We start from the raw sequence: 22088 nt of genomic DNA on the forward strand, positions 1-22088 counted from the left end.
TAAATCTGTTTGTCCATCACCTCTGATGATTCAGTAAGGACATCTCCTGGTTTCATCTTCATGTTTCCCTCTCACCAGATATCCAAACCGATATAATGACCAGCAGCTTTTACAGCTGGGGCTCCAGCAAACATCACCTGATACTAGAAATTTATATCAAATAAATTCTAACAACAGCTGATCAAGCTTAAATGTGCTGCTCGACATCCCCCAGTTTCCCCGCTCTGGCGCAAAGTGGGCGATAAACAAACATTCTAGCTGAAGTACAGGACAAACTGTGTTCTTTTTCAGCTCAATACCAAACGCTAATATTTTCTCTGAATGCCAGACGATTGCGTTTTTACTGGACGGTTGGCAATTCTACTAACTAACCTTATGAATAAAATAAAGTTCACTATGGTATCAGTAACATCAAAGCACCCACCCAGCTGTATAGAAACTCCGTCATGCTAGCTAGCAGTACCAGTTATTGTAACTGATTGTAAGTCAGCACAACGAAAATAAACTACACCTAAACTTGGTTTATATCTGATCCCAGATAGACTGCAGTTCATACCTTCTTACCTGCAATTCAGTTCACCTGATGCTCTGACCGCAGCCGCCTTGGGTCTGCTTCTTCTGCCTTCGGTTTCCCTCATCCACTGGCTGCTCTCTGTTTGAGCTCCGCCACCACCAAACAACTGAGTTATTTTTTCACATCGACCAGCATCTGGATAATCCACCACCTTCCACTGTTTATACCGTTACTAAAATGAATACATAAATCATCAAAAGTCCAAAACATGTAAAAAGTCCAAAACACGTAAAAACTCAGAAGCACGTAAAAACTCAGAAGAACGTAAAAACCCCAAAACACGTACAAAACACAACAGAAGTGCTCAAGAATGCTAGGCGCAGTGCTGAGCTTTTGTTACCCAGTGGCTACACAAGCTAGCAAGTACCAACGACTGGATTTGGTGTGTGGTAGTAACAGGTAAATTTACTTTTTTTTTTTTTAATTATTTGAATATATATGTGTGCTTGTGTATAAATACACAAACAATACACATATGCTTTCAATTGTGTAATTTAAGTGATCTAGGTAGCTCTGTTTTGGAAGTTCAGTTAATGCTAGAAATGTGTTTTGGAATTTAGTGTAGTGTAAAGCGCTTTGGGGTCCTATGGACTAGAAAAGCGCTATACAAATGCAGGCCATTTACCATTTTTGGAATTTGTACATGTTTTGTCTTTAGGTGCCACTGCATATATTTATATATAAACATATATAAATAAAACCACTTTTTTTTACATTAGTAATTCCTTTTGTGCATAATTTTATATTATTGTTAATAATAAATAAATTAAAGCAACAAAACAACCTGAAGAGCCGAAAGACCCGGGTCTTTTTAGTGAGTCGAGCTGAAAGAGCCGGTTCTCTAAAAAGAGTCGGAAATCCCATCACTTAATAAACTAAGGACTTCTGGGAAGTGGACTCCTCCCCTGTCCCGCCAGCTTTTAGCCAATCCTGCGTGATCTTCCTCCCACGCCCAGGAGTTTTTCACCATAAACACCGCCCCTCCTGTTTCGTCGCACGGCGCTGCCTTAACGGGCAGCTTAGAAACTCGTTTTTGTTTTAACCCTCAGCTTCATGCGAACAGTTTGACTACATTTAAATGATTTATTCTATATTTTACATTTTCTACTGTTGTATTTAATAAAAAACAATAGAATAGAATAGATATTCATCATACTGCAACTGAGCAAACAAATCGAAGAAGTCTTTGACCGTCCACATACCGTCTGGCACGCATTTTAATTCCCATTATTTTATCACTGTAGACATCTGTAATGAATCCTCATATGAGTAACACAGAACATAGACAGAACATTATTGATTGTTACTTGCTCCACGAATTATTTACCGACCCATCCTTTTTTTCAAAATGCTATGTTACTATATTTCAATAAGTACGCGAAGGCAGCATATGTCTTCCCGGTGGTGCTGTGATATTGAGAGGTCATACATTTTCAAAAACCAGGGAGTTAAGAGCAGGTATGTTTCCGTGATTGCTGAATTCACATCACTGATCAATAATGATCATATCTGATTAAATTAGCGCTCGCTCTATTTCCATATTTGTCTTTACAACGCTAACTGAGGTGCTAATGTGCTTGCTAGCTTGTAAACTAGCTGGTTAGGGGACGTTAGTTAGCAGGTATTTTGATGACATTAGAAATCTGTTTGTTCTCCCATCTGTCCGAACATTTGATTGTTTTTTTTTTTTTTTTTGGGGGGGGGGGGGGTGTTTTTTACATTTAACTCCGTTTTATTAACAACAGTGGGTATTTCTGTTCTCCAGTTCGTGATTTGCAGTGCTGCTGTCGGCTACCTTGCTAGCGTGTTCGCTAGCCATTTAGCAGCCAGCTTGGTGACAGGAACTGGGGCACCTGTCGTGACAACCCCAAACCCATCTGCCACTGTGTCTGTTGCGGTTTTCTTTAATCAGCTATTTCGGTATGACAAACATCATTCATGTGGTTGTCTCGCTAGTGAGGCGATTGGAGGCTCGTGTACTTTACACATAGTTTGAAGGAGCAAACCAATAGCCAACTCCTCTGTTATCTATTTATCCACGCTATCAGGTGTTATCTCGCTCTTTAAGGTGTTTTTTTTTTGTTTTTAAATCAATTTGGTAGTTGTGACCTTCATGCCAGAAAGAACAAAAACCAAGGTCTCCACACTGCTGTGCCCCCCAGTTTCTTACTCAATTATGGCCCAAGTGCTGGATGAAGTTATCCAGTTAACACTGTGGTGAAAAGCCATAATGTGAACAGCACAGAGATAAAGAGTTGGATCTGAAAGAGGTCAATAGTTGTATTACAAGTGAGGTATTGTTTTATTTGAAATTGTACAGTCCAACTTGGATCTTTAAGTGACTGTGGGCTTTTTGGTGTGGTGTGGGCATTAAATGGATAAAAACATCATCTTAATTTTACTTTATCCTATACTCACAGACACAGCTCACATTTTAATTTGGACTGCACTGAAAGCGAAGAGCTGCTTATAAGGAACCCACAAATGGACAAAACAACAGTTTATTGTGGTTTTAATGTAATACAGCAAACAGAAAGTGTTATTTAGGCTTCAGAAAGCACTGAGTGATGAAGAATGCAGTAAAACTCGAATGCCCCGAAGGGTTGTTTCCACAAAGATTGTACAGGGTGGTGTCCTGTACAGTAAAGGTGGAGGGTTTCGTTAGCACAATGTATCTCTGGAATGCAGCACAGCTTTTAGTGAAACGCGGATGAGCGCTTATCTCTGCCACCAGCGTTTTTCATTACAATAATTACACTTGTAGGGCTAGGAATCAGGTCGCCATACTTATGTTGTTTCAAACTTTGATCTCTGTTTGTGATATTTGAGCATGCATAAAATTTTAAAATAACATTCAGGGCATGTTTGTTGTTTTTTGGGGTTTATTTTTCTTGCCTATAAAATGTTTTGACAAGTCTTTTCTGTGAGAAATGCATTAGTTAATCCAACTCATACGGTTCTTTTTTTCTTCTGACTTGATGTTTTCTGCAGTGTTTTACGTTTGTGCCTGAGCACTAATCAAAATTTCTGAGTGAAGAAGCCAGAATGTCAGAAGAGGTGTCCCGCAACATAAACATCAAGGAGCCAAGATGGGACCAAGGCACGTTCACGGGCCGCGCCAAGCACTTCTTCATGGTCACGGACCCCAGGAACGTCCTGCTGTCCTCTGAGACTCTGGAGGAGGCCAGAGTGACTGTGGAGAACTACAGGTAGAGAAGGTCAAGATATAAAGAAGGGAATAGGAATGTATAACCCTTATTCCAAAAGACACTGTGTAAAAACCCATATTTTAATTACAATAGGATATAGAAAACATATCAAATGTTTAAACTGAGAAAGTGTACAATTTTAAGAAAATTATTAGCTCATTTTGAATTTACTGGCAGCAAAATGTCTCAAAAACATTGTAAAAGGGCCATGTTTACCATTGTGTTGAGTCCTCTCTTCTGGGAACTGAGGAGACTAGTTATGGATTTTGGGGGAGGAATGCTGTCCTATTCTTGGCTCACGTAGGATTTGAACTGCTCTACATTTTGGGGTCATATTTGTCATATTTTTCATCTCGTGCTGTTTTCAGTTGGTGAAAGGTTAAGTATGTATACGCAGTGTGTGGTTTTGCATTGCCTTGCTGAAATATGCAAGGGTTAGGGTTAAAAGAAGTCATGTGGATGGGAGCATGCGTTGCTCTTAAACCCATATGTATCTTTATGGTGATTTCCAGGTGTGCTACCTGGCAATTTCAGACATTGAACAAAAATATAAATGCAACACTTTTGTTTTTGCTCCCATTTTCCATGAGCTGAATTCAAAGATCTGAAACATTTTCTAGATACACAAAAGACCCATTCCTCAAATGTTGTTCATAAATCTGTGTTCATGAGCACTTCTTCCTTTGCCGAGATAATTCATCCCACCTAACAGGTGTGGCATATCAAGCTGCTGATTAGACAGCATAAATATTGAGGGAGTGTGCAATTGGCATGCCGACTGCAAGAATGTCTACCAAAGCTGTTTGTGAAATTAATGTTCATTTCTCTGCCATCTTGGAACCTGCTGTGAGGACAATTAAAGTGTGGCCAGAGGGGACAGACGCAGTGCTCCAGGACAGATTTAAAAACACAGACTGGAATATGTTCACCCACACAGACCTGGACCAGTACGCCTCATCTGTACTGGATTACATCTCCAAAACCACAGACAGTGTCACCACCCAGAAACGGATCACCATGTACCCCAACCAGAAGCCTTGGATGAACCGGGATGTTCGTCTCCTCCTGAAGGCCCGTAACACTGCCTTTAGGTCAGGAGATGCACACGCCTACAGTACAGCCAGGGCTAATCTAAAGAAGGGCATCAAAAAAGCCAAACACCATTACAAAAAGAAGGTAGAAGAACACTTCTCCAACTCCAACCCCCGACGCATGTGGCAAGGACTCCAGACCATCACAGACTACAGGACCACCAAACCCTCCCCCGCATCCTCTGATGTCTCCTTCCTCAACGAGCTCAACAACTTTTATGCTCGTTTTGAGCGAGGGAACCCCACAACCACAACCAAAGCAGACATGACGCCAGACCACCAACCTCTGACTCTCTCCCCCACCGATGTAGGAGCGGTGCTGAGCAGGATCAATGTCCACAAGGCTGCAGGTCCCGATGGCATCCCCGGGCGTGTTCTCAGAGCGTGTTCTGGGGAGCTTGCAGGAGTGCTCACAGACATATTCAATCTGTCCTTGGCCCACGCTGTGGTACCGGCCTGCTTCAAATCCACCTCCATCGTCCCGATACCCAAAAACTCCAACCCATCTTGCCTCAATGATTACCGCCCAGTAGCACTCACCCCCATCATCACTAAGTGCTTAGAGCAACTGGTCCTAGCACACTTCAAATCCTGTCTCCCCCCCACCCTGGACCCCCACCAATTCGCATACCGCCGGAACAGGAGCACAGAGGATGCAGTCTCCATTGCAATGCACTCTGTCCTCTCACACCTGGACAACAACAACACCTACGCCAGAATGCTGTTTATAGACTTCAGTTCAGCATTCAATACAATCCACCCCTCACAACTCATCAGGAAACTGACAGACCTGGGTATCAGTTCCCTCATCTGCAAATGGTTACTGGACTTCCTGACCAACCGCCCCCAACATGTCCGGCTGGATAACCGCTGCTCATCTACCATCACAATGAACACCGGTGTACCACAAGGCTGCGTGATGAGCCCTTTCCTCTACTCCCTCTTCACCCACGACTGCAGACCTGCTGATGGTTCCAACACCATCATTAAGTTTGCAGATGACACCACGGTGATTGGCCTCATCAGTGACAACAATGAGGCCGCCTACAGGGAGGAGGTGGATCGTCTGGCTGAGTGGTGCGACAGAAACAACCTGCTGCTTAACACCGAGAAGACCAAGGAGCTCATCGTGGACTACAGGAGGAATGCTGACCCACATCCACCCATCCACATTAAGGGGACGGCTGTGGAGCGTGTGAGCAGCTTCAAGTTCCTGGGAGTTCACATCTCCGAGGATCTCATCTGGACAACCAACTGCTCCAAGCTGGTCAAGAAGGCTCACCAGCGCCTCTTCTTCTTGAGGACTCTGAGGAAGAACCACCTGTCCTCAGACATCCTGGTGAACTTCTATCGCTGCACCATCGAGAGCATCCTGACCAACTGTATAACAGTCTGGTACGGGAACTGCTCTGCCTCGGACCGGAAGGCGTTGCAGAGGGTCGTGAAAACTGCCCAGCGCATCGCCGGAGCACCACTTCCTGCCATAAAAGATATCTACAGGAAGCGGTGTCTGAAAAGGGCTGGGAAAATCATCAAAGACCCCAGTCACCCATCACATGGACTCTTCACCCTCCTGCCCTCTGGGAGGCGCCACAGGAGCCTCCGGACTAAGACCACCAGGTACCGGAACAGCTTCTTCCCCACAGCTGTCAGACTCCTGAACTCTGCCTCCTGACATCTGACCCACGTTAAACTCATGGACTGAACATACACACACCCACAATGGACAACTGTACCCTCAAACACAATAATAACATGGAGTGAACCACCACTCACAACCACTAGCACTTTATATAGCCTCTGTAGAAACTATCTACACCCTCACTTATCTTAACTGCACTACTGTATAGCTCTGTGTAAATAATCATTCTGTACATTCGATAATCTTTAATCCTACAACTGTTTACAACTTGCATAGTTCCCATTTCTGTATAGCTGTATATCCCAGATTCTGTAAAGTTATTTATTTCATATTCTGTATAGTTTTTCATATTTATATCCTGTTCATATCCTGTACATAGCTTGTACTCACTACAGCCTGTACATACTTATAGTTATAGAATATTCACAACATACTTCATACCGTGTACATTATAACATACCATAATAGACCCATTTCTGTAATATACTCACATATCTATATTATTGCTAATATATATTGTAATATATCTATATCACTAAAGCACTTCTGGATGGATGCAAACTGCATTTCGTTGCCCTGTACCTGTGCATGTGCAATGACAATAAAGTTGAATTCTATTCTATTCTATTCTATAAGCTGTCGCCAAAGAGTTTGGCAGTACATCCAACCCGCCACACAACCGCAGACCATGTGTAACCACACCAGCCCAGGACCTTCACATCCAGCATGTTATCCTCCATGATCGTGTGAGACCAGCCACCCGGACAGCTGCAGCAACAATCGGTTTGCATAACCAAAGAATTTCTGCACAAATTGTCAGAAACTGTCTCAGGGAAGTTCATCCAAATGCTCGTCGTCCTCATCGAGGTCAGACGACGAGATCCTAAGGCCCATTGTTGTGCCATTCATCCAAAACCATCCCCTCATGTTGCAGCATGATGATGCACGCCCCCATATTGCAAGGATCTGTACACAACTCCTGGAAGATAAAAACATCCCAGTTCTTGGATCAACATGATCAACTCTATGCGATGGAGATATATTGCACTGTGTGAGGCAAAGATACAGAGAAACCCCATCACTTTAAGGTGCTCTTTTTATACCCAATCACGTTGCTAAAATGCTACCAATTAACCTAATTTGTTAAAAATAGCAACACCAAACAGCTGGAGAACTAACTCCTCCAGTGTTTTTGTTGCCCCTACTCCAACTTTTACGAGACCCACTACTTCCATCAAATTCAAAATGAGCTAATAGTTTTCTTATAGTTGTATATTTTCTCAGTTTAAATATTTGACATGTCTTTTGTTGATGTTGTTTTTTGTAAATAGAATATCGATTTATGAGATTTGCTAATCATTGCATTCTGTTTTTATTTGCATATTACAACAATGTCCCAACCTTTTGGGAAGCGGGGTAGTATGTCTGATCTGAGTAAGGCATGGATAGGAATGAGCTTTGAACGAGATTATATGCTGACTTGTTTTCTCCGGGTTTTTAAAATTTTTTTTTTTACATGTAACAAAAACTGTACTGTAGCGCTGTACTGTTATGACTTTTTCAGAGCTGGGATCGTGAAGCCTGGTCTGACGGAGGATGAGCTCTGGAGAGCCAAATACATCTATGACTCTGCCTTCCACCCCGACACAGGGGAGAAGATGTTTGTGATTGGCCGGATGTCTGCTCAGGTGCCAATGAACATGTCCATCACAGGCTGCATGCTCACCTTCTACAGGTACAGCTCAGGTTTAAACACACAATTCACTATAATCTGCTTCTAAAATGATTCCCTAAAGAGAATCTAGAAATGGAAAAATCTAATATTTAATAAATGAAAGGCTGAATTTGATACAGTTTCTGTGTGACCAAAAGTCAGCCTTAATACAGCAGCAAAAATAGAAATGTTAATCCCTGTGCAGAGGGAAAATCCTCTTAAAGAATAAAAAATGTTGCTCTTAATTCTACTGATAACTCGCTATGCTGTGACCATTTAATAAGCTGAGATCAATTCATGTTCAGAATCAGAAGACTTTATTTATCCCCAAGGGGCAATTAACAAACAACCGAGCAGCATACGTTGAAGATAAGGACAATAGGAACAGGCAGTAGGAGTGAAATAATAAATACACAGTATATACAGTTTTAAAATTACACAGTTTTAAAATTAAAGTGACCGAAGGTGAATAAATAACTGCAAGTGACTAAAAGTGAATAAAGTGTCAGTAGTGTAGTGTAGAGTGTAGTTTATGTTTATGGGTGTGGAGAAACAGTTTGATCTGCAATAAAAGTATACACAGTATGATTAAAAAGTAAAGCTGAGATGACTTTTAATACTCTTTGTAATTACAGAAATAGATGGTGAAACGAAATAATAGATTATTGGCTATAGTTTTAAAAACTGATTTATTTTTAAATTTTATGTTAATAGTTCACATTTTATTTTAAGTATTTTTTCACGTTTTTGTTAATTTAATATTTAACAATTAAGTCTATCATTTTTGTCATATTATGTTTATGTTTATTACTCAGGTTCAGGTTGGATGTATCGTGCACTACCATCAACCACAATGTTGTTTTTGCATCCTACCACTTGAGGGCACCATATGGTGACATTTTAAAGTCTATATATTATAGCTTTATATAGTAAAATTGGTATAGTAAAGAAGAGAGCGAGTGCTTTGGGGGGGTTTCTTAATACCAATATGAATATTTTAGGTGATTTAAGTTAAAGTTGAAATTCAGCATATATTTCTGGAGGCCTGTAAACTGTGCTAAAGGACCATTTGGTTTTTAGATCACATGAATAAAATTGTGACACATACCCTATCAAGATGATCTGTATCTTTTGCATGTGAATTTTATTCAAACTTGACTATGGGCTGATTGATTTTATATGAAGATGTTATCTGCTGGGAACACTAGTGTGAAATGAGGGTCCACACAAAGTTATCTGTATGCAGTTATGACTAAATGCATCTGTAGGTTACTTAGTAGTTTTGCTTGCATCCTCTTTTTTTTTATTTTTTTTTAAGTGTTTGTCGCTAGCGGCTACTTTCTCAAGTAGTGTCACTTCTTTGCCACAGCGCAAACGGCACCGAACACGCAGCGTGAAATCTCACTTCCTCAAACACACTGTCGCTGTTCCTTCATGTTTTTTGCAGGACTACTCCAGCAGTGGTGTTTTGGCAGTGGGTTAACCAGTCCTTTAACGCCGTCGTCAACTACACCAACCGCAGTGGAGACGCACCCATCACCGTGAAGTATGGAGGACTTCTCATTTCCCTTCCTCTCTTGATCATTCCTGTCCCACGTCTAAACTAGTCTCTGTGAGGAGGCTGTGGGAGCGGCTGTCCTCTCCCTCACAGCGGTATTACGTTCCACTGTTAAGCATGTTCGGCAGTGTCACAGTGATCTCATGCTGACTTAGATTACGTGCTCCTTGTTGACAACAGGTCAGCATATTTGCAATAAATTGCCCCTTCCAGACGCTGCAAAAATGCATTGAATGCATGCATTTATGAAGAACAGCAACATGCGAATGCATATTTATGGATCAAGCATGCAGTCAGTGAAACACATATTGTAATGTTCTGTTTTGCAATTATTTGCGAGGATGTTCTCGTTCATTCTTAAATATTCATACATGACTTCACACATTTCTTGGTCCACTTAAACTTTGCATTGATTCACCTTAGCTTAATTTGTAGACTCTGAGCTGCTGTCTTCATGTGGTGATGCATAATTGGCTCTATTTCACTTATGAAAATGCTGAAAGGGGATGTGGGTTCTCAGTGTGTGACCTGTGATAATTTTGTTCTTGCAGCCAGCTCGGTGCAGCCTACGTCAGTGCAACAACTGGAGCCGTAGTCACTGCACTGGGACTCAAGTCTCTAGCTACGGTAATACGTTTGTTTCAAGTGCAACAAACATGAAGTAAACCGAAGATAAAACAAACACACATGACCTGCTCTGAGATGTGATCCTGATTGCTTAATTTTGTTGTCTTTGCAGCGTCTCCCTCCAATCATCAGCCGGTTTGTCCCTTTTGCTGCTGTTGCTGCTGCTAACTGTATCAACATTCCCTTTATGAGGCAGAGGTGAGGTCACTAAAGTATTAACTATAATAGGCCACTGATTAATATTTTAACAGCTGGTATGACAGCTTTACATGATGTTTGTTTTCCCCCACTATCAGGGAGTTAAAGTACGGTATCCCTGTAACTGATGAGAATGGAAACCGGTTAGGAGAGTCTCCAAATGCTGCCAGACAAGCCATCGTGCAGGTGGTGGTGTCGAGGATTGGGATGGCGATGCCTGCAATGGGTAACGTCGACATTTTCTCTGCTTGGTCATTACCTTGCATGCATTAGTGACAATCTGCAAAGAAGTATCAGCTGAAACTGCAGCTCCTCTCTGCTTTATGGAGTTTTCTGGCTGGTTAGGTTCCCCGTTTTTCTGCCTGTTCTGTATAGTGTTCATCATTTAACAGCCTATGACCCAGATATTTATCTCAAGAGCCGCTAGACAGCAAACACAAAGTTAAGAGAATATATGTTGACTTTATGATCGTCACTCACCAAAAATATATTAGAAAATGTATCTTCACCTCACACATTCTGAGCCTTACTAACAGTTTCCTGTTTTGCTATTGAAGCAGAAACCCCCACCTGACTTGTTGTTCTGTTCACAGCCATTCCTCCTGTCATAATGAATGCTCTGGAGAAGAGAGCTTTCATGAAGGTAAGCGAATTGCATCCGTGTTTGCTGTACTGTTTTGTTTCTACTGAGTGGATTTACCAGACATGCTGTTATTTTATGAGGTTAAAGAGTCGCACCGCATTCCACATGTTGCACATACATTGAATGCTTGTGTCTGTGGACGCTCTGTACAGACAAACTCATCTGATATGTATGTGTCCCTGATTTTTATCTGTTTTCTCTGCAGCGGTTCCCAATTCTTAACGCTCCAGTCCAGGTGGGACTAGTCGGTTTGTGGTGAGTAAAGTAGACTTGTTATCAGTGAGAGTATCCTTTTATCAAATGATATTTTTAACTTCACCTAGAAAGTACCTGCAACAACATCTGAAACATTCCTGTTTTCATCTCATGATTTCAGCCTGGTGTTTGCAACTCCTCTGTGCTGCGCCCTATTCCCTCAGAAAAGGTACCAGTAGCCACTTTCACTCATTCAGTCTATATCTAGAGTTGTTTAACTTAGCTGCCTTTTAATGATGCTGGACCATCTCTTTGTAGCTCTATGAGTGTTAGCGGGCTGGAAGAAGATCTGCAAGAAAGGATACGAAAGACCAGTCCTCACATCACCACAGTCTACTTCAACAAAGGCCTGTAGGAGCAGCAAGCACATTTCCATGCATATGTTGAGACACACACACACAGTGCTCTGGATTCAGTTGGAAGGGTGAAATAAAATATATTTGCAGGGGTTGTTGTTTTTTTTTTTTGTTAAGGCTCTTTTTCTTTTCTCTTGAGAGAAGAGCACCATCTATTTACAGTTTATTGTTTTGTGGTGTGCTTTTTGTCTTCCGCTGGTCACAGCTGAACTTTTGGATGGCTATTCATGAAGTTACTGATTTGTCCTCAACCCGCCAATATCTTGCGTTGCATTCAGGTTCATTTCTGATTCAGTTAAAATGAAGACTCATGTGTGTAACTTCTTCTGAATGTAACAGTCTTTTCTGCCTTGTGCTCCCACTTTTTCCAGTGTATATTCCAGTGTCATATATTTCGCACTGACAGTTTTGTTAAAGCTTGAGGCCACCAACTCAGTTGCCCCAAGAAAACTGTATGTTAAGTCGCTCTAAATAGCCCGACTCCTGTTGAAGTTCCTGTTTTGTTGTACCATGCCTGTTGTTACCCAGTGCAGCTTCTTACCCTCGTCTACTCTCCTCTAAGTGTACTTATGCCCTTCATATTCTTAGTCAAAGTAATAAGGTGCTCAGTACCTGTGGCAAAGATCTTTATATAGCAAATTGCTCATCCTATATCAGTCAACACTACAAACTGTGGTTCTCATCAGCATAAGTATGTACTGTGGCAGCCTGGGTTTTTTTTTTCTTTTTAAAGGTGATGGCGCTTTTAAATAGTGGCATCTGGTGGAAAGAGGATAGTGTGTTGTGTGTCCATGAGGAAGTAGAAATGCTGTTGATATCGTTGATAAGGATCTTAAATTATCTTAAATGTATTGCTGCTGTTATGTGAATACTAACTCACAGTTTGGAGGAGGGTTTTTTTTAGTGTTTGCACCTGACCTGAAGTGGGCTGGGAGACATCAAAACAGCCAGATTGTCAAAAGCGCGAGAGCCACTGATGTCCTGTTGAACCAAAGGACAGTAATAAATGTTGTGTAATAGGTCAAAATAGTAAACTCCTGGTTATAGGTCATGGTAGCTGTGTGTGCACAGTGTTTGTAGCTGCTTTGTTAATGTGGACAGCTCGGCCGAGTTTGAGCATCTTTGATCAACAGTCATTCACATTGTTGACCAAGCTCTCCAAACGCAGTGTCTCCAGTGTGGTTAGATAGTGGTGATGGTGTCTTAGTGGTGTAAAAATAATTATATTTTTCTTGGATATATTTATGTACAAAGCACATATAATGTAGAAGCTACGAAGCACATTTTTGAGGGATTTTAGAGATTTTAATTAAAATGTATGCCTCTGTTAGTGAATGCATCAGATGGCCCCACATATGCACTTGGAAACAATGTCTTCTCTTGGTACATAGTGTAACTTATTGCAAATGACTAGGAGCTTCTCCTGCTTCAAGACCAATCAGTTCTCAGATTAAAGGAGTGTTCCTATAGTTTGATTTATCACTGTTGCAAATTACCAGCTCGGATTCAGTGTTAGTATAAAGTGATGTTTTGTGTATGTTGGTTAAAAATGTGACCACAGTAAGATTGTATAGATCACCAAAATTCATCTCCATTAAGACACTTCGATGTAGTTGTGGACAGATGTTGGGCGTTAAGGGACTGTAGTAACCGCACAGCATTTGCATTTTTGTGAATGGACTTTTTGTACAGATACAAATGCACAGTGATTGTGTTAATGTGCGATTCCAACAGTCAGTAGCTTTATTCACCAAACGTTAGGAGAGTGTTGCTACTTGAAACTTAAATGAAAGTGGACGTAGTGTTTTGGGGTTTTTTTTGTTTTGTTTTGTTTTTTAACTATTGGCTCTGTTGTTTTGGAGAGAAATTGGGTTTTCATATGAACACTTCACTCCCTTTCATCTCATCCATGTGAACAGAAGGCTTCTGTTTGAGTCCCCTGCTTGAATTGGACACCAACGTGGGATCACATGCACTGCAGGACAGTGTTTCACACTTAGCATCACTACTATAGTCTATATGTAGAAATGTTTGCAGTGCCCACTGAAGACATTTTTGCTACGATGCTGACAGCAGCTACTGTGTGATGTGTTTGCTGTGCTGCTGTAGGAGTTAACTGGATTTGTGTTGCTGTTTTAAAGGAGCTTTTACAAGTGTGCATTGATGATTGTGAGTCTTCATCATGCTGGATAATGCTGATTGAATCGTGGCTTCGCGTCTGCTAATTTTTAATCATTTGTGGTCTGCTAGCTTTCGTTGCTCGTAACCAAGTTGCTTTGTTCCCATCTTTCTCCTTTTCTACTCGCGTTTTGGTGCACAAACGTTTAAGAACAAAACTGAGGGGTTTGAGTCGGCATTCAGACACGTTTGGAAACTTTCATCGTCCCAGCTTGTGACTGTGTTTTACCACCGTATCATGTCACACCTGTAGAGCCAGCCAAAGATGAAACGGGTAAAGGACTGAGGAAGTGTGTAGCTTTTTAAAAGTTTTTGTTTCAGCTTTAGCAAATGGACCTTTTGCCATACTTGTGCAAAAACAGTTTGTTTTTTGTGTATTTTAACACAAGTGGTCCTCTCCACCAAATCCATTGTCTTGAATACAAAGCTACAAGTTTGAAAATGTAAAGAAAGTCCAACACACACTTTATGTTTGGAATTCATTTTTTTGCCATTGATTTTATTGACAGTAACATTTTAGATCACAGAGTTCTTTCAGTGTTTTACAACTTTACATACTGAAGGCATGCATGGAAAAGTCATGTCATGCTACACTCCATGAATGTTTTGGTTATTTTATATACATACAACTCACATACATGTAGACTTATAAGTATTGTGTTTTCTCCCTCTGTTTGTATTGTTTTGAAATGTATATTTCCTGGACGTGAGATGTATTTTAATCTGAGCAATAGAATAAAATGTGTAACATCAATGCCCAAGCATGCTTGTTTCATGCAGTAATATTTAACACGGGTTATTATCACCATATAAGTGAATATTTCATTAGAACAGTTCAGATATGAGCGTAAACATTTAACCTAACTTAAAAACCACTGAATTTTGGTGGTTGGAACATTCACAACTTTAATCTGACACCGTCAAACAAAGAAATTTCACACTCTATGACATGGTCACGTCACAGTCAGCAGAGCAGGACGAATTAGGCTGCTGTTAGATGAGTTAACTGATGAATATAAGAGAAAACAAAGTAAATGTGATCACGTCTCTCCCTGTGTCCCTGCTGACTTTGCCACTGCTGTAACTTAAAGTTTGGCAGCCCTCTGGGTCCCACCCCACTGACCTGGGGGCCCAAGCAGTTGCTTGCCTTACCTAGTGGTAAAAAGCTCCTCTGCATTACTACTGCTTCATATAGAGAGCTATAGATACACAAGTGTGTGTGTGTGTAAATTGTCCTTGTGGTAGCTCCTATATGTAAAGGACTTTGCCTCGAATTTATACACACTGGCCACTTTATTAAGTACACCATTCAACTGCTGTTTAATGTAAATCTTTGATCGCTCAGTGCATTTCATCATGTAGACATGGTTAAAATAACCTGCCAAATTACATGGGTTCATCCTGCTATCACTTCAATGGGGTAATATGGTTAGATTTTCATGTACCTGTAGAGATCTTGGATGTTGCATTTTGAAACAGTTGAAGTCATCATACTGATGGAGAGTCCCGCAAATGGACCATTACAATATAACCTGCTTAATAATAAAGCATGGACCAGTTTCTCGGTGCAAGTTTGAGATAAGAATTTTCTAACCTTTGATATACTTGCAAGAGGGAGAGAGCCGTTCTGGTGACCTTACTGATGTAATAATACCAAGGTTCCTGACAAGAGTATTTTTTGTGTCTAAAGGTGAAATGATAGAACATAATAAAACCAGACTCATGCAGAGGAATTCTTTTGGTTTGTTTTTGTTGTTGTGCTTTCAAGGATAAAGTTTTAAATGTTCAAAACTCAAAAAAATACTAAAGTTCTCTGAAAACTCTCATAAGAGCTGTGTAAGTTGTTTTATTAGACCAAGTTTTAACCAATATACAAATTACATTTAAAGAAAAAGAAAAGCACAGATATTGGATGAGGTCTTCTTTATTCACTGTTCTGCAGCTGGTATGCAAATGTGCAGATGCATAAAATTCTCTCTCATACGCACAGTCATACAAAAGCGAGCAACGCCTGCACCACAAACAGTCCTCAACATGACGACAGCAGCAGTGTGTGTGTGTGTGTTTAGGCATCAAACTTGCTCCCCTCGACCAAGAGTTTAGAGTGAAGTTGTCATTATCACACACAGACCGCACGCTCTTGTTATGTCAAAGGAGTGTTTGAGAGCTTGACCAGTAGAAGCAAATTAAGCTTTTACACAGAGTCAACATTTCATTTTCAAGTGACCTTAAATAAATGGCTGCTGCACCTAAAAGGAAGTGATGCCTTTAATTCCCTAACATTTTCATACCCGTGTCAAGAATCTAGCTTGTAGGTGGCTTGATTTTCATAACCAACAGCAAATTACATGTGCAAAAGTCAGCGGCATCTTATGATATTAAACAACACGGACTTCATAAATACCAGAACGTTACTGAAATAATAATTATATTCGATTTTGACTGAAACTCTGCATGAGGTTAAAAATATTCAATTTGCTATTCAAGTTGTGATCTAATAAAAGCGTGCTACGAAAATTATTTCACTGGTACAATTTTTTTAACGGCCTCTAGAACATCGGCCGTGTCCACCTTATCGCCAAACTCCTTCTCGCGGTGTTCCAGGAGGATGCCCTGCCAAAAAACAAAACATGTGCTTAAAAATAGAGACGAATTTTGTGAAGCATCACTGAGCCAAATCTGTGGAAGCTACCTGTTCTGCTGGTCCGATGACAAACACCCCTCCGAGGACAAACCCCTCTCCATTCATGTTGCCCTGGTACCCAGACCTCCAGGCTCGCCTGAAGTTCTGCCACACTCCCAGGCGAATGAACCCCAGGCCTCCCATCCTTCTCTGCACCGGGCCATAAAAACGTTTCTGCAATGCACATTTTAGTTTCAGTCCGCCTCATTTATACACAGCGTACAGCAATTACAGTAGCATTATTTGACTGCTACTCTAAAACTGATTTATCACTGCGTTCTCATGACCCAACACTCTTACTGTCAACAAGCAATCCCTGCACTGCTGCTTGATTTGAGATTAAAGATCATACAAAAGACAGGGGTACTTGTAACTGTGGTTCTGTCAGGACATTCGGTAAAACGGCCCCTTGCAGTTAAGACAAGATGCTGGTCAGGATTAATTTATTCACAGAGCTCCCATTAGAAAAACCATTAGGAGGAAGGAGGAGGGCATTTAAGAGCTTTTTAAGCAGCAGAGGCAATGTCAGAAAGACAAAGAGGAGATATATGCTTGAAAAGCTTAATAGCAGCGAGCTAATGAAACGCGACAGATTAGATCGTGCGTGGATAATGTGTGTGGTGGATACCATTAGAGACGCACTCGTGCCGAGAATGAAAAAGATATCGCTGAGAAAAAAAACTCCAAAGAGTTCAGCGGCGATGAATTCAGCCTTTCACATGAACGATTACCTTCCTTTCAAACAGGCCTCCCCTGCTGTTGTGGGTGTAAATATTTAAAAGCCAAACAATTTATCAGCATTAATAACTGACAGATAACAGTACTCATGTTACCATCATGGCAAATAAACATAACCAAGTGATCATAACGACTATGAGCATGTTGATTTAGACGTTTGCAGTGAATCTCTGCAGAACCTACAATGTAAGTGAAGTGAGTGGCCAACGTTGTTGCCAGCGTTTAAGCTTTTTCTGGTTCATTGCGTGCCAGTGTGACCGTGTCCTGTTTCATATGCGGTGTCGGCCAATAAAAACAAAAAGATGCGACGACTTTTTCCACTCCTGCGTCTTAACTCTTTGTTGTGGTCAGTTGGTTTTTTGATTTGTTTTTTTTCCTCGGGGGTAAACATATTTGTCCTTCAAGTTTTCCCATTTCTTTGTACATTCCTTCATTTAAATTCCGATCATTTCAGCAATCACCCTGCAGCAATGTGACATTTGTGAGTGTTTATATTGATGCTATGATTACTTTTTTTGGATGATATGGCAGTTATTATTATTCTTTCATATATTAAATTCAAAAAAGTCACCTGAAATGCACAGGAGGACTCGACATGCATTTCAGTACACCATACGGTTTCAGTTACGAGGTAGCTACGATGGTGATTTCCTGCTGAAGCCTAAACCGGAAATCTATGCTAGAGGTTTTTCAGTTCAGCCAGGAACTCTCAGATTATTCTCACAATTTTTCTGAGCATGCCCACTTGTTATCTACAGCTGCTAACCTGTTCATCAATATAGATGTCCCCAGCGAAGTGCGGTCTGAAGTCCCGGATCTCTGTGCCGATGTCCTCTTTCACAACAGCAACCAGAGGGACCCCGAGCTCTTCCAGCTGGGGCTTCAGAGAGGACAGCGCAGAGGCCTCCTGCAGCAAGACAAAAATACCAAAAAGAGAAAATCAATCTCATCACATGCACTTATAGTTGAGTGGAAACAGACAATGTTCATTCACAGAGACTTTTGGCGTCACCTCTCTGCACAAAAATCATCCAGGTCTTCTTACAGCCATGACCACAGCCCCATTCGTCTCCCACAGGCTCTTTGCTTTGATGACTTTCTCATCTGCAGACAAACCCACATTGAACTATTTCTTATCAAATCTTTGACCTCACGCGTTAGCGATTAAACGCAAGTCGCAAAGATTACGAATGCCACAGTTAAAAGAATCTAACAGAGTTTGCAAGATAGAGAAAACAACAAAATGTTCACGGTCACATGGTGCATCTCTTTCACGATGTTCATTAAATACTCAGCATAGGAATTTGACCAAAGTTTACAATGATTTAATCTGCCAGAAAATTCTAGAAAGTGGCTTCACTTTACATACTACACAAAACCTCATTCGCTGCATGTGTAATGTGTCGAAACGCGCACGAGGAAAGGAAACCACATGTGGCTGATTCTAGTGCTTATGTAACTTTATATTTCCTTTTAATAGCCTTAACTACATCTGCTGTTAGTCTGGTACATTCCAATATTGTACCGTATCAGAACGCTTTCTTACCACCCGTGGTGGAGTGCAGATCAGCATCTTCAAGGTACTGCAGCGTTGCATTGGCAGCTTTAGTAAGACACAGATCCGTGTTAGCCAGGAAGATCCCAGTTAGCGCAGCTCCGACGGCACCCAGACCCACAGCCCACATCCCCATTCCAAAGAGCTCGCCCTCCAGCCCAGAAGCAGAGGACAAAACTGCAACACAAAAAAGCAAAAGCATGTTGAGAAGAAGAAGCATAAGGGACATTAACTGTTCTTTATTAGAACAATATTTCACAGTGCTAGTGCAGACATCACATCTCAACTGAGATTGCATCTCAACAAGGCTCAGCATGCCCATTTTATTTGAATCTGGTGCAGACTGTAGTCTGTGAGTGTGCGTTTGTTTTTGCCACTGTACTCTTATCTAAAACTCACCCATGCGATTAAATTCCTCACACACAAAGATCTGCAGGCAAATTTCGACTAGAGCAAATGTGCTTCTCGATAAAGCACAGCTAACCGCAGAGTTTGTTTTTTGTTGACAGTGTCTTTTAGAAAATATCGCAGCATAACATCAGGCTGCAACTACTTATTTTATTGTTTTAATTATTTAAAACATAATCTATCACCATTTCCCAGAACTGAAAATCTTTAAATATGGTTTGTTTTAGGTTTTTTTTGTAATTTTATTTTCTGAGAACTGGTTTATCGATTAACTGCCGAAGGGTTGGTAAACTGTGCGTATGGGACTCCAATCTGACGTTAATTGAATTATTAAATGACTCGTTTAACTTGTTTGTTTTTGTAACATTTCAACCTGGAGTCATTCCAGTGTACGGTAAGTGGGAAGAAAGAAAAAAAAAAAGAAAAAAAGAGTCGCCATGCACAGGTGAACAAACCTGAAGTCTGGGCTGTGACAGAGATTGGCTAACTGTGTAGGGAGCAGTCAAATGTGTCCTTGCCTGAAAGGATCTTGTTTGGGTCTGGACTGGCTTTGGCTTTACTTTGGTGAAACGGGGCAGCCTGGGTCCTTAGAAACTGAGGCCTGGCTGTGGTGGAGGGCTGGCTGCCTGGGTTAGAGCCCCTCACGGAGAGGGCAGAACAGCGGAGGGCAAGCCTCCAGCTCAAAGCTGTGGAACATCTGGACAGAGCCAGCATGGTGGATAAAGTCTGATGATCTGACTACACACACTCTTAAGATTTCGCTGGAAGACAGAAACACAAGTCGTTTCTAAGCAGGTTAAAGCATAGTGCAGTGCAATGCCATAAACAAACAACAGCATAATCCACCTTTATCAAAAGCTAAAGTCAAGGATCGACTTGACAAGTTTAAAGGAAAAGAATTTCAAACTTTTGCTTTCATTGTGATCCAATTATCAGGTTTTACCACCTGTTAAACAAGTTCGCCAGGCTTCAGTTACGCTCACACTGCAGACGGTGCAATCAAATGTAACAAAAGCATAACGTACAAAATGTTTGATCTTCCTTACAAAGTCTACTGTGTAACTATTTTTCAAGTTCCTACTTTTGCCCCTTAAGTTCTCTTCTGTGTAGCAATAAAGACAGAAATTACACTGAAAACCAAAACACTGTTGCCAGTTTACAGCATGCTACACAGAGGGAGTCAAATCTGGCTTTTCTATATAGTCAACTTTAAAGTAAGATCAGAAAATACTAACTTGTCTCCATTGCCAAAGAATGAGTGAATGCGTCCCCTCCTGTGGTTCAGCCCATCCGGTTTAAAACTCAATCACCCAAAAGCATTTGAGTTCTGACTCCTTATTACTCAGAAAATGAAGAACCAAAAAAATATAACCGCAGCAGCCAATCATCTGTGCAACGCACACAAGAGTCTGACTTTCTACATCTGCAGAGCCAGAAGTGAAAAAAAGAAAAAAAAAGCTGTCAACACTGACTGCTGATCAGAATCTAGTCTTCCACAAAACATGTAAACAATGAGCACGACCAGTAAATTACAAGTTTCCTAAAAAATAAAATGCTTCACTGGTGATAGCGCAACAAACCCTGTGGTATAAAGTAAATTAGTTGATTTATCTACACTTTATTTGAACGTTTTTTTGCTTTGCTTTTCACTTCTTTCATCTGTCATCTTGCTGTAGAGTGAGTCCTTTAACTCATTTACACCTCAAGTGCATGTCGATGAGAATACCGTGCAACTTTATACTTTTTCTAAAGTAGACGTTTGAATAAAATATTTGACAGCTACAGTAAAAAAGTAACCTGCTACGACATTAAAATAACTTTTTTATTTTATTTTTACTTGTGTTAAAGTATTCATAAGCTTTTCGTGGCTCAATCTGTGACTTTTACCTGGAGAACTAGCGTGTCACTCATTATCACAATTGATAACTCAATGTAATTATGAGCTGATTTGTATAAAGCAGCTATGAGTAGATGTATGGCATTAGTATTGTCTACTCTTTCAATAAAAAAAAAAAAATTCTTATTGCTGGTGGGTTTTTTTAAGTTGCAGTACGTTTGGCCTCTCAGGGCCACCGTAGAAAAGAAAAATAAAACCATTACACTGATGATGTAGAGGTCTCAAAAACCCATGTGTCAACGCATTAATAGTTCCTCTACCTTTGACATTTAGCATACATGTGAATCAGATGATGAGATGGCAAAAACTAACTAACAGCCGCCCACAGATCACACGATACAAATAATGACCTTGATACTGGTAATTGTGTAAGATGTTTGTTTACGATGACAACTGCCCAGGCAGACCAAACTTCAAAACTGTAAATGAAAAGGTGTGATTATCTGGACGATTGCAACTGCGTGAAAGATACTGTCAAAGTCCAGAGAAGTTACTGTGGTTTATCACAGCGTCGCCGCCTCATAGATAAACCGTCTCCCGTAAATTAGCATCTAAAATGAATACCGAGTCTGCAACCTGAGCCAGCCGTGCCTGCCAATGCATCCGTGCTTGCTCCGAAAATGTCACCGTGACAAAGATAATGAAGTAGTTTTTCAAAAAATACACACTTACCAAAATCAATTTAGCCACCAGTAACGCCTCTCACTAAACGGCTTGTCTTCGGACTTTTGCGCAGGCGTACTAACCGATTCTAAGCGCAGG

General features: G+C 40.9%; 2 protein-coding genes across 6 annotated transcripts; one reads left to right on the forward strand and one right to left on the reverse strand.

Annotated features, from left to right (window-relative positions):
* The first annotated feature begins 1901 nt into the window (after nucleotides 1–1901).
* Nucleotides 1902–14806, forward strand: sfxn3 (sideroflexin 3). Of its 2 annotated transcripts, none has more exons than XM_085296800.1 (11): nucleotides 1902–2032; nucleotides 3566–3783; nucleotides 8081–8251; nucleotides 9678–9776; nucleotides 10340–10415; nucleotides 10528–10613; nucleotides 10712–10839; nucleotides 11207–11256; nucleotides 11462–11511; nucleotides 11633–11680; nucleotides 11770–14806. In XM_085296800.1, the coding sequence occupies exons 2-11, from the start codon at nucleotides 3620–3622 to the stop codon at nucleotides 11864–11866; spliced, it is 969 nt and encodes a 322-aa protein (XP_085152926.1). In that variant the 5' UTR covers nucleotides 1902–2032; nucleotides 3566–3619; the 3' UTR covers nucleotides 11867–14806. The 2 variants fall into 2 exon arrangements, with proteins under 2 accessions (XP_085152926.1, XP_085152927.1); XM_085296801.1 differs by lacking the exon at nucleotides 1902–2032 and adding an exon at nucleotides 2342–2494.
* On the reverse strand, nucleotides 14511–22075 carry LOC146561065 (peroxiredoxin-like 2A). Of its 4 annotated transcripts, none has more exons than XM_085296803.1 (7): nucleotides 21999–22065; nucleotides 19948–20190; nucleotides 19013–19198; nucleotides 18479–18570; nucleotides 18233–18373; nucleotides 16738–16902; nucleotides 14511–16658 (listed from the first exon to the last, which is right to left on the reverse strand). In XM_085296803.1, exons 2-7 carry the CDS (start codon nucleotides 20141–20143, stop codon nucleotides 16563–16565), a joined length of 876 nt encoding a protein of 291 aa, XP_085152929.1. In that variant the 5' UTR covers nucleotides 20144–20190; nucleotides 21999–22065; the 3' UTR covers nucleotides 14511–16562. The 4 variants fall into 4 exon arrangements, with proteins under 4 accessions (XP_085152929.1, XP_085152928.1, XP_085152931.1 ...); XM_085296802.1 differs by lacking the exon at nucleotides 21999–22065 and adding an exon at nucleotides 20665–20852; XM_085296805.1 differs by lacking the exon at nucleotides 19948–20190 and having other exon boundaries at nucleotides 21999–22075.
* Between the last annotated feature and the right edge of the window lie 13 nt (nucleotides 22076–22088).

This window comes from Mchenga conophoros, linkage group LG13 (assembly GCF_057382185.1).
Source record: "Mchenga conophoros isolate Kocher_MC1m ecotype Shallow Benthic linkage group LG13, M_conophoros_male_GT1.1, whole genome shotgun sequence".
Taxonomy (NCBI): Eukaryota; Metazoa; Chordata; class Actinopteri; order Cichliformes; family Cichlidae; genus Mchenga; species Mchenga conophoros.

Coding starts and splice junctions, on each gene's coding strand:
- sfxn3 (XM_085296800.1), top strand. CDS start 3,620: ATGTCAGAAGAGGTGTCCCGCAACATAAACATCAAGGAGCCAAGATGG. Junction 10,416..10,527: donor GACTCAAGTCTCTAGCTACG/GTAATACGTTTG, acceptor TTGTCTTTGCAG/CGTCTCCCTCCAATCATCAG. Junction 11,681..11,769: donor GCCCTATTCCCTCAGAAAAG/GTACCAGTAGCC, acceptor ATCTCTTTGTAG/CTCTATGAGTGTTAGCGGGC.